General features: G+C 46.4%; 1 protein-coding gene across 3 annotated transcripts in view; it reads left to right on the forward strand.

Annotated features, from left to right (window-relative positions):
* Positions 1 to 16,269, forward strand: part of PRKCE (protein kinase C epsilon) — a 478,538-nt gene that overhangs the window by 169,097 nt on the left and 293,172 nt on the right. For all 3 annotated transcript variants that reach the window (XM_012755911.2, XM_012755894.2, XM_012755903.2), the window contains one exon: positions 6,571 to 6,634. In XM_012755911.2, the coding sequence (XP_012611365.1) occupies positions 6,571 to 6,634 (64 nt within the window). The remainder of the gene's footprint in view (positions 1 to 6,570; positions 6,635 to 16,269) is intronic.

The following is a 16,269-nucleotide window of genomic DNA, read 5'->3' on the forward strand; positions in this document are numbered from 1 at the left end:
GGCAAGTCTCCCTCTGCCTTTTGGCATTCACTGGCCACCTCCACCTCCAGGAGATCACGGATGCACTTTTTGTCACTATAAATTCATTTTGCCTGCTCTAGAACATCATAGAAGCAGAATCCCACAGTACATACTCTTTTGTGTTTGCCTCCTTTCCCATGGCGTCCATGTTGCATGTATCAGTTCTTTCCTTTTATTGTTGAGCAAACTTCCATTACATGGATGCAGCATGGTTTGTTTATGTCATTGGACATTTGGTTGTTTCCAGTTTGGGGCTGTTAGGAATGAAGCTACCATGAACTTTTATGTATAGGCGGATGGCTTCCCAAGTAAATCATCTCCATAATTAAGCTGTGCACATCCAGTTTTATGAATATATTGAAGTAGTTTAAACTTAGGGCATTCGTTCATTGAGCCAACATGTACAAATACGTATTGGATCCCTTCCACGTGCTGGACAGACAGGGTCCCGCCCTGCAGGGATGTATTCTTCAGCCTGCAGATCTTTGCACTGCAATGGAAGGTGTTTGAGGAATTAAATAATCCTCCCCTCCCCTTATTTTATGAAAGTAAGTGCTATTATAAGCCTGTTAACAGAGTGGACCCCTGCAAATATCTGATTACATGTATACCCTCTGCTTTTTGACCAGTCAGTACACTCCACCAATAAAGCTAGTAGCAAATTCCACCCCAAATAAAGACTCTTTGATTTAATTAGCTTCTAACCTCAAAGCTGGCACCCAGCCGATGCTTAAGAGTTGCCCGTTGTAGCGTCTCAGTGTTTTGTGCTTTCCCAGAGCAGCGGCTGGGAGGAGGCCTGCCGCTCCAATGTCTCCTGCTTTATCCCTCTCCCTCTTCCACGCCATGCGGCTCTGGGGACTGGAGCGTGCCGCCCACGGTGCCTCCAGGGGAGAAAGTCCATCCCTGAAGGCGGTGCAGGATTTGGACAGTGGGTCCTCTGCTCTGGGAATGAATGCCTGAGGCTTCTCCTTTGGTGGTTTCCCTTCCACCCTCCAAGTAAAAAAAGAGAAAGAACAAGCGATAGATTATGTAGGACCTTATTGATGGAACAAAGACATGCAAGCTTCCTTTCTTCCTTCTCATCCTTTCTGGATTCATCTTTGTACGATCGTCCTGTGGTACTTTTTGCCTCTCTCCAAGCCTTTGTGCCTGACAGCACATGGGAACGGAAGTGAAACTCACGTTGCTTGCGTGACCTTGTGGGCTGTCCTGAGGAATGGTTGCTTAGAGGGCTCCGGTGAAAAGTGAGCCTATGGTTAGGGGGAAGCTTGACTTTGATTTCTGACCACCGTCGCTTGAACCCAGTCACCCCCAAAACTGAGAGGCAGATACCCATGGATCACAGGGCGCTCTCAGCAGCACACAAGCTGGTGGCCTGAAGATGCTGCGTGGGTGGGGTCCTTCCGCTCGTGCTGTCCTGGTGGTCGGAGTTTGTGCTGGGCAGGCGTGGGATGGTAGGAGTGGAGGGTGTGAGTTGAACTCTGCCAGTCCAGCTCCTGGGGACTGCTTCGTAGCCGCAGGAGTGCATGGTGGCCCTGGAGTCGTGTAGCTGGTCACTTATCTTCCTTAACCCCAGCTGTTTCAGACATAAAATGGCACTAATGACACTTGTCACCTTGTAGATTAATCATGAGGCATAAATGAAATAACATATATGAAGGGCTTTGTACTTAAATGGTCGATGTACACTGAAAGGTCAGACAGTATAAAAAAAGAAAAAGAAGAATGGAATAATTTTAAATAAAAATTATAAAAAAATATAAATAAATGGTCGAGCACCACCCCAAAAAAGTCCCTATATTTTTGCTTTTCAAAGATTGTCATTTTGGGGGTTCCTATAGTGTTGGCTCTTCCCCATACTTTGTTCCCAATTCACATGAGTGGGGCTCTTGTTTCTGCCCAGATCTTCCCCCAGGGCCCTTGGGGTGGTCCAGGCATGTGAAACACTGCTGTGTCTAAAGATTGGGCCGGGGAAGCCGGTTACACCTGCACAGGAGCGTGACCCAACAGAGACAGGTGGGCTGGAGGACGGAGAAGGTGCCCAGGTCATCAAAGAAGCCCCCGTGGGCTGGGCGGGGCTGGGGATGGTGAGTGTGACTTGGGAGCTCTGTCAACCCCTCCCGTGTGCCCCAGGCAGACCTGGGTGGGACTCCTGGCTGAAAGCGTCAGAGCGCCAGTTTTGTCACCTGGAAAGTGGGGAATATTGCAGTCCCACAGGAGACTTAGGAACTAATGCGGGTAAAGCGGCCAACACGGTGTCTGAGGCACAGTAGGGGCTCAGAAAATACGTGATCACCTGGCGCTTGCCCTTCTCTCATGAGCACCTCAGGACCTTCTGAGGTCCGGGGTATGGCCTCCCCTGCCCCTGGCTTTCTGTGAGGCTGGGTACAATAATCTCACCTTACTTCTTTATTTGATATTCACAAGAACACTGCAAAGTCACAAGATATCCTTGAATAACATGTAATAATATCAACTTTGGGCAAGAAGATACTTTTTTTGTTGGGGGAAAGTTTGTTATAGTAGAAAGAACATTGGGCCAGGTGCCATGCTAAGTGCTTTGCATGGAGTATCTCATTCAGCCTCACAACAGCCCAAAGGACACTGGGCCTGTTATTGGCCCCTTTTCGCTGACAAGCACTCTGAGGTTTAGAGAGGGCCGTTTCTTGCTTCGGGACACACAGCCAGCAAGTTCTCTTTGACCCACCACACACTGGGGATTTCGGGAATGCCAAGAGCGTGTGCATGTCTCATGGAATTTCATGATAACCCATTTCACAGATGAAGAGGTTGAGGCTCAGGGAGAATAAATAATTGCCTGAGGTTACTCGGATACTAAGGGACAAAACCGAGATTCAGCCTTGGTCTGATGCCAAAGGGTGTGTTTATCTCCCCCACTGTTCCACCTCCTGGCCCTTGGCCCCAGCTAGAGGGGTAGCCAAAGGCACTGTAGCATGAAAGAGAATCAGAGTCAAAGAAAACAGAGATAGTAGCTGGGAAGATGCGTCAAGTAAAGATACGAGGTCCAAGGAGATTTGATACATAGGAAGAACTGGGAGGCAGCTGGCACGCAGGAGAAGGGCTTCAGAGCAAACTCGGAGAATGGGTGGCGGAGGTAGCAGGCCTGTGTTTGTGTCCTGCGGCCGCCTGGTCCTGATGCCGACTGACAGCTTGCAGGCTTGCACAGGGCTGAGCATCTGCCTACCTTGTTTCGTTATCCAGACCGTGTCATCGTGAGCAAAATTTGTGATTACACCAATTTGGCCATGAAGCTGCATCACTTTCTCCACCTTTTATACTCTGGTGACCCCTCCAGTCATGGGCATTGAAGTCCCACCACCCTAGATGGAATCTCAGAGCCTCCTCACTGGGCTGGCTGGGGGCTGGGCCAGTGCTCTGCGGCCATCTGTGCAGGCTGCATAGCTCTTTGTTGCTTTTGGCATGTTTAATAGCTTAATTCCTATTTTTCTGTTTGAGAATGCAGTTCGCCAGCATGGAGGCTGCAGTGGGTGCTAAAATGGTATCTGATTGCTATCTTGAATGTTAATATCCGAATACATTTTATCGTCAATGACCTGTCCTCCCTGCCACGAGTTCTCACTCCCCTTCTGCAAAGATAGGCATGCTGCCTGCCTGTGGACGCCCCCGGAGACGTCTCATTCCTTGGCCGTCTCCCTCGCAGCTTTACAGATAGCATTGTACTTTGGCAATAGAGATCGCAGTCGTGGGAAATCTTTGACTTGGAGGATATGAGAAAGTGTTTCATTTTGCCAGCAGGGTTTAATAGGGATGATCTAATCTCTAAAAGGCATACATTATTTAAATTCCATGCTTTTGGGCAAGAAGGCCTCTGATATTTTTGAACTTTGGTAGGGACAAGATTCTGGTTTGGCTCTATTCAGAAGAGCTGGCTGTTGGTGTTCCTGTTTGTATCGAGGGTACGGCTGGGTCATACTCGTGGTGAGGGCCAATGCTAGTGCTGAGAGCTCTGGACAACATTTTCTCTCCCCAGAAACTTAGAATCAAGGGCTCTTGGTGTGGGAGGGATGAGAAAATTCATCTCCTGGAATTATCAGTTTGTTACTTGGTTCCCATCACGATCCTAAACTCAGGATCCCAAACTCAGGTGAGTGCCCCTGGGGGCACCTGAGGGGCAGTGCAGACGTGCTCACTCCCTGTCCCGACAGAGCCCCTGCGCTGTCACCCGTGGCCTCACCTACGAGGCATTGGAGACCCTCATTGATGAAAATGAAAGTTTGAGGGAAACCTTAAGTGCTCCCACACATTGGAGGCTGAGGCAGGAAATAAAGAGCGGCTGTGGGGACCTGGTTGTGTGTGGAGTGACACGTCGGGTGGCCTGGGGAGCATCCGTGCAGGCTGGGTTTCTTTGCCTCACGGGAGTGTGTGGGGCTCATGGTATAGCCTCCTCGGCTTCCCTTCTCCCTTGTGCAAATGTCCTTTTAGCAAATGTCCTTTTAGTGTAGATCACGTGCCTGCTTCCTTCCGGGGGACAGAGGCTTTGTGGCAGGGGGCTGGCGGCGGGGCAGTGAATGATCCCAGCATAGACTGCGGACGTTCTGAACATAGAGCCTGCTCCCACCTCCACAATATGTATACTGGGTGTTTCCTAAGAGACAGTGAGCTGAAGATCAAATGCTAATATGGTTGTCGTACTTTCTGTCTAGCAGGGGAGACAGATACAGGGACAACATATCACAGTTTAATGGGAGTCACAAGTAAGGTGTGTCTGGTGTACTGTGGGAACAGGGAGGAGGGGTAATTAATTCTGACCTGGCCTATCTGGAAAGGCTTCAGAGAGGAGGTGATAATTCACCTTGACCTTGAAGGAGGAGGAGATGGTATCTACCAGATTGACTCCTCCTTGCTAAATGTGTGCCTGCTCTTTGCTGGGGACAGCAGAAAAAGAAAGGGAGGGGATAGCGGTTCCTGCCCTCAAGAAATTCACAGCTTGCTGGGGACAGAGGCTGGCACTCGTGAGCCAGTGAAAGCTCTGTGCAGACAGATGGGATTGTGGAGGCGGGAGAGGCTAGCGGGGGTACGTGGTGATCCAGGGCTTCCGGAGTTACTACTCTCTCCTGTGGAGAACACGGTTTTGTAAGGATAGTTCAGACCTTGCAAAGATGGCTCTAGCTACCAGAGGCCCGGCCCTCTGGCTTTTCTCCCTCCATGTGATTGCACCAGGCTGGCTTTGTATATTATACATAGTCAGCTGGATTTGGGATGGGAAGGGAGGAGGTTCGGGTGGGTGGAGGTGGTCAGAGGTAAGCAGTTAGCAGTGTGGACTCTCTCTTCACAACCCTGGTAGAACATGGGCTTTGCAGAACACATGTGCAGTCAACATGACCTGAGCCATCTCACGTGAGTGCCTTGCACATTCTGTACCGTGCTATGTTGTCTCCTCCACCTTGCACGCCTTTCCTTTCTTGCCTCCATGAAGACTTCCCAGATAGCTCTTCTATACTGATTTCAGGCTCATCAGATACTTTATCATACTTTATTTGTTCTCTGTCCTTCATCATTAAGCTGAGTTCAGCATTGTTTTCTGTTTTCAACTCCCCAATGAGATTGTAAATACCACGAGAACAGGATTAGTTAGTGTCTTGTGCTTCTCTTAGTTCCCTGGGGAGCAGTTTGTATAGTATAAAGAATATGGGTTTCTTTAGACAGTCTTGGCATGGGATCTCAGCATTGCTACTTACCTTGGAACTTTGCGCACAGCTTCCCTATGTATAAGACGGGGTAATGCAGGGTTTCCCAGCCTCAACATGACTGATGTTTGGGGCTGGATGACTCTTTGCTGTGGGGGGCTGTCCTCTGCACTGTACGATGTTTAGTGGCCTCCCTGGCCTCTACCCACTGGATGCCAGTAGCAGCACTCTCTCGCCAGTCATGACAATTAAAAAATGTCTTCAGGCTGGGCACAGTGGCTCACGCCTGTAATCCTAGCACTCTGGGAGGCCAAGGCAGGCGGATTGCTCAAGGTCAGGAGTTCAAAACCAGCCTGAGCAAGAGCGAGACCCTCTCTCTACTAAAAAAATAGAAAGAAATTAATTGGACAACTAAAAATATATAGAAAAAATTAGCCTGGCATGGTGGCGCATGCCTGTAGTCCCAGCTACTTGGGAGGTTGAGGCAGAAGGATTGCTTGAGCCCAGGAGTTTGAGGTTGCTGTGAGCTAGGCTGACACCACAGCACTCTAGCCCAGGCAACAGAGCGAGACTCTGTCTCAAAAAAAAAAAAGAAAAAAAAAGTCTCCAGACATTTGTGAAGTGTTCCCCGAGGAGCAAAATCTCACTCCTGGTTGAGAACCAGAGGATGACGTTATGCATTGGGTTGCATCCGACCTCCCAGGACTGCACCCGGAACACGGTAGACATCCAGTCAATGCCGATTCTCTTTCAGTCCTAATTCACCTAGCATTCGACACCTTGTAGATTGATGAATTACGTTTGGGGTGGAAATGTGGTGGAACTCTCAGGTTGCCCACACGATGCACTAACAGAGTCACTGTCATTTTCTTAATTGCAGATTGATCTGGAGCCAGAAGGAAAAGTGTATGTGATCATCGATCTCTCGGGGTCATCTGGTGAAGGTAGGAGGAGAGTGTGACCTCTTGTTCTTGTTCCCTTCCATTGACCCTTTGCCTTCTGGGTCTCTCCTTTCCCTCCTTGGCTGGGACATATTAAAGTGACATTTAATTAATTGGCATACTTGAAAAGGTTATTTTGAAGATGCTTACGCCTGTGTACCAAAAGGGACCAGCCATCTGTTAACTTTGGGGAAGCAGAGGGAAGCTTTTTGACTTACCAAGTGAGGCCAATCAAGCAGGCGTTTTTGCTGCGTGCCGGGGGGGGGGGGGGTGGCAGCCTCTCCCGGGAGGCTCCTGTGGGGCTTGTGTGTGTGCAGCGGGAAGGAAGTAAAACCAGTTGGTCTAACGGTATTCAAAAATGAAACAAATAAGGTGCCAAACTTGAGAATCTTACTTCTTGAGAGCTTTTACAGAAGTGCTACTTCTTTTATCAGCTCTTTACGCAGGCAAAAGCTCTGCTCTTAAAGACAAGTAATGGGGCGAGGGAACATCTGCTGCCCACTGGCTGATTAGACAGCGTATAGATTTTCTCTTCCTCTCACACCCTCATCTTTCGATCCTTTCTTTGCTCACTTAATACGCTTAATACCTTTTAAGGGTTTTCTAGGCGGTGAGGACTGAGCAGTCAGGGTAGGAAAAAAGGCTAGAAAATAAAACCTTGTTCAAACGGGAACAAGGAAGGAGATGGCAGCAGCTTAAGCTGTAAGGAAGGCTGGGGATTAGGACTGAAATTTAGTTATTGGGACCGTCCTTCCTCTCCTCCTCCTCTCTCTGGGGCCAGGGGGACAGACCACTGGCTTTCATGACATGGCAGAGAGATTGCCATACCACCGGTAGCTCCTCTTGGCAGTGAGGAAAAAATGGTGTTTGGGGGCAGTGTTCCAAAGGAAAGATGGACATTCAACTCCCTCAGTTGTCCTGCCTGAGAAACCTGGGCCTGGAATCATAAGCAGAAAGTCACAACCCCATACTCAATGTTTAGCTAAGGTTCAGGGTGAGAGGAGAGTTTATATGAGCAAAGTCAAAAGAACAGGTCAAGGGATGCTCTGGACAGTGGTGCCTGGTGGTTTCCATTCAGTTCATGTGTCCCCCAGTCTCAACAGGTGTTCAGAATAATTCAATAATTGTGTGTATGTGGGGATTATAATAGAATTCAGCCCTCTTTTCATAGCTCTCAATTATTTGGCATAGGTTTAAAACTTTAAACATCCTTCCAGAATTGGATGCTTACATTTTCTGCTCTTTATTGCAATTACATTTTGGCATTTCCAACTTCCCTTCTCTGCTCTCAGCTCTGCACAGCCCAGAATAGAATCCGTTGTAGAAGATTTGAGGATGTAACAATATTTAGTATGAAATATTCAAGACCTACCAAAGGACTTGAAGAAAAATAAAATGAGTACCAGTATACTTAATACTCACCACCCGGATTAAGTAATAAAGTGACCAGTGAGGTGAAGCCTTGCAGTTGCTTTCAACACAGCCAGTGATCTGAAGTCACCAGACTTCAGTCCAGTTATAGACTCTGGCCAAGCGATTGATGGGCAAAATCAAACCCCTTTTTTCCTTGCATAATCTGTGTGCAAGGAATTAATTATCATAATCTATGATAATTAATTAAATATGTATTTCCTGTGCTGAGATGCTGGGCAACCTAGGCTTGGACTATTTTCTTTTTCTTTGAAAAAATAAACTGGTTGCAAAATTATAGAAGACATCCTTTTTTACGTTAGAGGGAAAGGAGATGGACAAATGAATGAATAAATAAATCAGAAGCAATTGATTTTTTTCTTCTTGCTTCTACAGCTTATTGCATGTGAATAGCCAAAGTAATTTTCATTGGGATAAATTCTGAGTCTTTTTTTTTATCTCTTTCATCTAAAGAAAACAGAGTTTACTTCAGCAACGCTGACACATGCCAGAATCTGTAAAGTGCTAGCATGTGTTGCTCTGAAGAAAAGAAGAAATTTTTCTACTCTTTTTTTCTTGCTTTTCCTGGACTTGGGATCCTTTCTTCAGATGGTGGGTAGGACTTTCAGTCATCCCTGCTCGGAAGCTGATCTTGCTGTTTGTGTCATGCACATCTGCTCTGCCGATCCTGTTGCTGGAACTCTAGTCTGGGGGCGGTTTGGTTTTGGAAGGGTTGGGAGGGTGAGGGGAGGCCCTAGAGGATGAGAAACCACAGCATTTATTACTTGGACCGCATGAGATGGGTCTGGGGCGAAGCATGGTTGTCACAGCTACCCTCTTGGATTTGCAGACTGTGTACATTTACAGATTCTTGTGTAAGTCCCTTTCTTTAGGGAAAATACCTAACTCTGTATTCTGTGAAAGGGGAAAAGACAGTTGAAATGAAGCACAGCTGAAGTTCCACTACTCCATTATTCTGCCATCAAACATCCCTTCGGCTCCCCCATCTCAAATGCTCCAGCCCCATCAATGGGAAAAGATATATTCATAGGAATTGCACACACTTTACAACACATGCAAATTCCACAGAGCTTAGAGAAAGGTGTGGGGGTGAGATGGTGTGAATACACCCCCTTCTTCTCGGATGTGCCAAAGGATTCTTTTTCTTGCCAACATACTGTTAGGAAGCCTGGGCATTTACGTCTGCTAGAGCTGGAGCTAATGTGATTCTAACTGTCTAATAAAATTCCACTGCTTGCATGTCCTGTGCAGTTTACCTAATAGGATTTGACCGATGTGTGCTTCAGCTAAACCAGGCAACCTAACCCCAGATTTAAGGATAACAGTTAAGGTCATTTCTGGTCATGTGATTTTTATCCTTTGGTACAATTTGAATAGACATCTGTCAGAGCTCACAGCTAACAGTGGCTAATATCCACAGCAAGTAGGAGTTGTAAGAAATGGATTCTTTTTGACAGATATGGTGCTAGGCACTTTACCTACATTATTGCAAGTTGCAAACCTTCTCAGAATGCTCTTATGTGAGGCTCCAGTCTCAGGTACTGCTTAGTGTTTTACTAATATCCTGAGTAATAATCACAGGGGTTTCCAGTAAGCATGGCACTCTAGGCTCACCAGATACTTAAATCAAGGCATAATTAGCCCTGGTAACAGGAGCATACATGGCAATGTAATTCTCAAGTGTGCAAATGATTGCTTCCTGCTGTGCACATTCGTTAGTATTTCTTCCTTTGATATCACACAATTTACATATTATTTCATATTCTTTATAATAATATGGCAAGGCACCATTATTCGCAGACTTCCAGATGAGAGATGGTCAGAGCTTCACCTGGGGACTTATAGGCTCCTCTTTCCCTGCCTTCCATTCTGGTGTTATACTCATCTCAGAGAGTCCTTCAGAGTCTAAACCAATAGAAAGATTAATAACAAGTAGCAGGCCTCATTGGTATGTTTGGAGCTCCTATTTCTCCAATGAAATGTGGGGATACAAAAGGATTTGAATGATTTTTGCAACACATACATCACAGATAATGTAGTTAAATCGAGTTCTGGAGATATTGCATATTGTGGAAGCAGAAGATGAGGAGCAGGATGCACCCCCCACCCTTTTTTGCAGATACATGCTGCAGAAAGTGGTCAGTCTCCTCTCTGGGACCAAACAGATGGAGGAGAAGAGCATAGCCTTGGGAACCCATCAGACCTGGATTGAAATCCAGGCCCTAGTGCTTACTGGCTTAGAGTTTCAGATTTCTCACCCACAAAATGGGGATGATAGTACCTATGACAGGTGCGATGATAGGATTGTTATGAGTACAGTGCCTTGGTACAGGGCCCTTGCATATGAGAGATGCTCAACAAATAAACTGAAGCTCTAGACCTGAGGGCAGGAGGTGGGCATAGCTCTACCCAGTGCCCATGAAGGAGCAGCAGTCAGGGTGTTCCGGGAAATAGTTCCAGGGCAGCCTTCTGACTTTGGGGTGTGGCATGTTCACAAGGGCCAAGAGCAGAGGAAGGAAACAAAGAGGCAACTGATAGAATAATATATCTGGCAGGGGCTAGGAGATTGCTCTCTGCAGAGTTCAGACCTTGCCACAGTTTTCCCCATCATCTTCTCTCTTTATTCCTCACCATTCCCTGAAGGAAGTAATTCCCAGAAAGACATTCTGTGGCATCTCTGAGCCACACTTTTGTGTCCTGTGGCCCTTACTGTCAGAGACTTCTCCTTGTCAGAGCCTGGGTTTGTCCCATCTTTGCTCAGTGCGGGCTGAAAACATGTGGTCCCCATACTCTCCTTGGCCCATGAGTAAAAAGCTTTTCATATATTTGAACACTGTTATTAAGGTCAAGCTGAATCAATCAAATCCCTTAACCTTTCAGAAGAGATATTTTAGAAATCTCAAGTCATCTTAGCAACTCTCTTCTGTACTTTTTTCAAGTTGCACAGGAAGACGTGATCAAACCAGCTTTGCCTGGTTCTGAAGTAATAATGTGTGTGTAGAGATTTTAACTTTAGTAAGTGCCTGAAAGTATTACCTCCATGTGGGAGATGGTAAAATTGAGAAGTCAGGTGATGTGCTCTAAGCCAAAAGGTTGAGTAGGGGGCCCTACTTGGCCCAGGCCCCAGGCAATGGTCCAGGCACCAGTAATGATTTTGCCACATGGCAGCGACCTCCCCACTGATCTTTTTATTTTCATTCTTTTCTTCAGAAAGCTTTTTATAGAAATATAAAGCTAAAGTTCTCAGCTTTGAGTCCAAAGGCAACCCAGAGAGTCCCTTTCAGAAATAAGCAGATCTCTTTTCTACTCTCTTAGAAGTGAAAGCTCCCTTGATGCCAGTTCTGGAATGGTTGGATCCTTCTCAGGCTCTCTGGAATATGGACCATAACTAATCCCTGGTCTGAAACTAGACCTGACTCAAATCCCAGTGCATTAGTGATCTTTCCTACTGAAAGATCTACCTGCCTTCATGGTTAAAGTCATTGGTTTTGTACCCAAAGACTCTGTGTCGATGGCAGGCATTAGAACAGTGCCTCCAGGGTAGAAATGGAGGTGGAGAGGGACTTTCTCTTGAAACTCTGCCTCAGCCAGTGGGCAGGATATATCTAGATAGGCTCTTTTAGATTTCAAAGTCCCAGTGAAGCTTCACTTCCTAAGAATTCCACTTCTTTTCTAAATTCTACATTATTTAATCCCATGCCTCTGGTTATTAGAGAATTAAAAAGAACCATTCATTTCAATGACCAATAGTTGCCAACACATCTCAGCAAATGTGCCCAGCTCGGTGTTATGCTGGGTCTAGGGATTGGGAAGTGGGGAGGGAAGTGGAAAAGGAGAGATGGCATTCATATAAGTGTCAAACTCGACTCTTGCCTTTGAGGAGCTTGCAATTCAATTAAGAATCCAAGACCTACAAGATGAAAGCATTAGCAGACAATGCAAGGCACTATCACATTGAATGCTTAATTTGGTGTTACCAAGAGTTCTCCAAATGGTAATAACCCAGGAAAACTTAAAGGAAGAAGCAGGGCTTAGGCTGAATTGGCGAGGAAGGAGTGGAGAGGCCATTGTGAGCAGAGGGAATCATGCCATCAAGATAGCTTTGAAGCTCTTATTTTTGGGTATGACTGGATAGGCAGGATAAATTAAATGGCTGCAGTTTGTACTCTCTAAGAATGTTCAAACAAAGACAGGCATCAGTGTTGCAGGCAGAAATTTTCATGCTCTGTAAGCAAGAAAATGAAATGCCTCCAATGATTAATCTGTGTTTTAAGGTCAAAGGCAGTTCTTTCTGGATGTGACTTCATGGTCAAGGTCTGTCTCCCACCCTGACCTCCAAGAGGGACGTCTTAGTCCATTTCTGTTGCTATAAAGGAATACTTGAGGCCATGTAATTTATAAAGAAAAGAGATTTATTTGGTTCATGATTCTGCAGGCTGTTTAAGAAGCATGGTGCCGGCATCTGCTCAGCTTCTGGTGTGGGCCTCAGGAAGCTTCCACTCATGACAGAAGGCAAAGGGAGCTGGTATGTGCAGATCACATGATATAAGAGAAAGAGTGGGGCCGGGCGCGGTGGCTCACGCCTGTAATCCTAGCTCTCTGGGAGGCCGAGGCGGGCAGATTGCTCGAGGTCAGGAGTTCGAAACCAGCCTGAGCAAGAGCGAGACCCCGTTTCTACTATAAATAGAAAGAACTTAATTGGCCAACTAATATATATATACAAAAAATTAGCCGGGCATGGTGGCGTGTGCCTATAGTCCCAGCTACTTGGGAGGCTGAGGCAGGAGGATTGCTTGAGCCAGGAGTTTGAGGTTGCTGTGAGCTAGGCTGATGCCACGGCACTCACTCTAGCCTGGGCAATAAAGTGAGACTCTGTCTCAAAAAAAAAAAAAAAAAAAAAAAAGAGTGGGAGAGAGAGGGAAAGAGGAAGGAAAGGAGAGAGAGAAAGAGGGTAAGGGGGAGAAGGAGAGGGAGGAAGGAGGTGCTAGGCTCTTTTTAACAATCGGTTCTCCCAGGAAATAATAGAGGGAGAACTCATTACTGGAGGATGTCACCAAGGATCGGCCCCCATGACCAAACACCTCCCCTTAGGCCCCACCTCCAACATTGGAGATCAAGTTTTAACATGAGATTTTGAGGGGCAAAGTATCCATACTGTATCAGAGGAGGAGTGCTCTAGGTCTGGTTTAGAGAAGTTTGAGACATTGGATAGAGCACATTTTACAATTATGCACTGAGGCATTTAGAAGAGCCAGCCCAGGTATAGCCTCCCTTTATTGTCTCTTCTCACTTAGTACTCTTATAGAGTCCTATGTAATCACTCAACCATCCTCAGCATTCTCCTCCTCTCTGGCCTTTGTAAGATGTCCTCAAATCAAGCCCAGGAACTCCATGCTTTCTCTCCAAGTTCTGTTCTGTCTCTAATAAGAAACCTTATTTGAGAGATTAAGGAGAGCCCCCAGCTTCCCAAACAAGGGCTTTCAAAGCTGGGCACCAGCTCTGTGGTGCTGACGTCTCCCTCCTGTGATGTGCTTTAGGTAATGCGATCCTGGTCCTGCTCATCCCATGGGTTGTCCATACATGCGTGGACATGTCAGATGCCCTAGTGGTACGTGGAGTGCAGACAACAACAAAATAACAAAATCCAAATGCTCAAAAACATTGACCCTACAATCTACACCCACATTACCCCTCACCCCCAGCATAACTGCTTGCTGCCACTGATACTCAGACCTGGGCAGCAGGCCCGTTATTCTCCATATTTCGGGCATTGTCCTGATGGAATAATTGCTTGTTCCTAGGAGTGACCATATGCACCAGATGAGACAAGGGGAATCAGCTTGAAAACGTTGAGCCCCCATTAAGGAGTTTATAATGTCACAAAGAGACATTGCTAAAATGCTTGATGAGAAATAAGCCAAGAAACTCTCATTTCCCTTCAAATAGCCTCGAGATGCACAGCAGTTCCTCTGAAATGAATCATCCACGGTTAACAACACCAAATGCCAGCCATTAGCAGATGAAAAACAGAATTGAATCCCGAGTGTTTGGAGAGCAGAGCCTCTTTCCCCTCTGCCATTATGGGAGCATAGATGTATGTTTCCTGTTGACTTGTGCGCCTGTCTTACTAATGAAGCAATTGAAGAAGGAATCATCATGTTGAAGAAATAAGCTTACAGAAAGGGTGGGTTTATAATAGATCCTTAGTCAAGGATCCATGTTTGTTCACAGGGTCTCCGATTCTGTCTCTCTTGTCCTGCTATATATCATTTCTGCGTCCTCCAAAGATTGTTTCAGGAAATTCCTGTTCGCAGTTCAGATCATACTGGGTCAAAGTGGCCTGTAATTTAATCATTTATTGTTGTTGATGTTCTTATGATTTGGCTTAAAAGAAAAGGGTATTTCCATGCATCTAACCCAATTTAGAGAGTTGTCTTTCAGGACCAATTACTTTATTCTTTTATCCAGTTGAAATTGGCCAGTGCTAACAGTTTTATTGATGTTCCTTATTACCTAGCTTTGTTGAAACATTCACATTTTCACAATCCAGTGCATTTACCATCTTTAATTGAGCTGTTAACACTGGGGCTTTTATCCTCCTCCTTTATTATAAACCTTTGGTGTGAGCTTGTGGGGGCCAGGGTAGGGGTGAATATTTGCCCATGTGCACACAGGTGAGAATGAATGTCTCTGAACCAGCTACTCTGCCTCCCTCTCATCCACAGTTTCTTTAGTTGGAAGCATCATATTTTTTGATCTAATATATACCAAACCCTGGTATACTGTGTTTTAGCTGTTGGGTAGCTGTTGGTAGGACAAGGGGCAGTGGGGCCACCAGGTAGCCTCTCTGCCATGTGAGGGCTCACCCTTGAGTAGGCAGTCAATAAATGGCAGCCACTAACACCTCCACCCCGTCTCATTAGATCCCCATGGCAACCCTGACAGGCAGTAACAGTTGTCTCTTTCCTTGGGTGGGGAAACAGAGCCACTGCCTGCTGACGATTCATCCAAACAGGAGATAAAATAATGGGGGGAACTGGGACTTGATTGACCAAAATTTGAACTTTTCCAGAACATGTTTAAGTTATACATTCATTCAACATGTAGCTATTGGGCACCTTCTGTATGCGAGTTCTCTTCTCAGTGCTGGGGGCAAAGAAGTGAACAATAAAAACAGAAATCCTCCCTGCCCTGGGGGGCTGACATTCAAGCATGCGTGTGTGTGTGCGCACACGTGTGTGTGTTTGCGCGTGCAGGTGACTGTGTGTGTGCACACGCACGCGGGCTGTCTCTGCAAGGCTATATAACACACTGAGAACAGTGGTTGTCTCTGGAAAGGGAAAGGGAGAATCTTAAAAGGGGGGAACATTTGCTGAGGTTATCATTTTACTTTTCTTCCCCGTGTATGTGTCTGAGCTATTTAAAAAATTACTTAGAAATTTTGAAAAAAAAAAAAAAAAAGACAAGAATTAGATGGAAATGTGACCATTCCCATACACTCAGAGACAGTGACTTGCTCATGGCCAGAGGCTACAACAGGCTCCGGAAAGCCCTGTCAGGGAGGAGTGACTCACTGTATCTGCAGAACAACATGGCTAAGGACAGGGAACTCCAGAAATAATCCTCTCCACTTACTTACTGCTTGGCAGACACTTCTAATATGTAAAGGATACACTGAAATGAGGGATTCCCCAAGACTGTGCCTGTCACCGAGGACAGAGTGCTCCTGCCGTGCAGAGGCAGGTGGTAAGTGGCCTGGACTCTTGCAGAGTGGGTGATGCAAGACCCCTCAGCGTTCAGTCCAGGGAGCCTGCTCACGCCTGGTCTGAAGGACAATCCCCCGTGGCATTTTCGGTGGAACTTTATGCAGCAGGTAGCATCTGCTGGAGATTGCCCCAGGCTTGTCAGTCTCCACAGACTGAGTGGCTCCACTAGCTTTGGTGCCTTCTGCCCAGCTAAGCAGGGCAAGCCAGCTGCCAGTGGGCCGTACCTACTTCCCAGGCACTCAAGTTTGATTGTTTCCTGAGATTAAAAATAATGGTGACCGGGCATGGTTACTCACACCTGTAATCCTAGCATTCTGGGAGGCTGAGGTGGGAGGATTGCTTGAGGCCAGGAGTTTGAGACCAGCTCTGAGCAAGAGAAAGACCCCATTTCTACAAAAAATAGAAAAATTATTCAGGCATGATGGTATGCACCTGTAGTCC

Source organism: Microcebus murinus, chromosome 3 (genome assembly GCF_040939455.1).
Source record: "Microcebus murinus isolate Inina chromosome 3, M.murinus_Inina_mat1.0, whole genome shotgun sequence".
NCBI lineage: Eukaryota > Metazoa > Chordata > Mammalia > Primates > Cheirogaleidae > Microcebus > Microcebus murinus.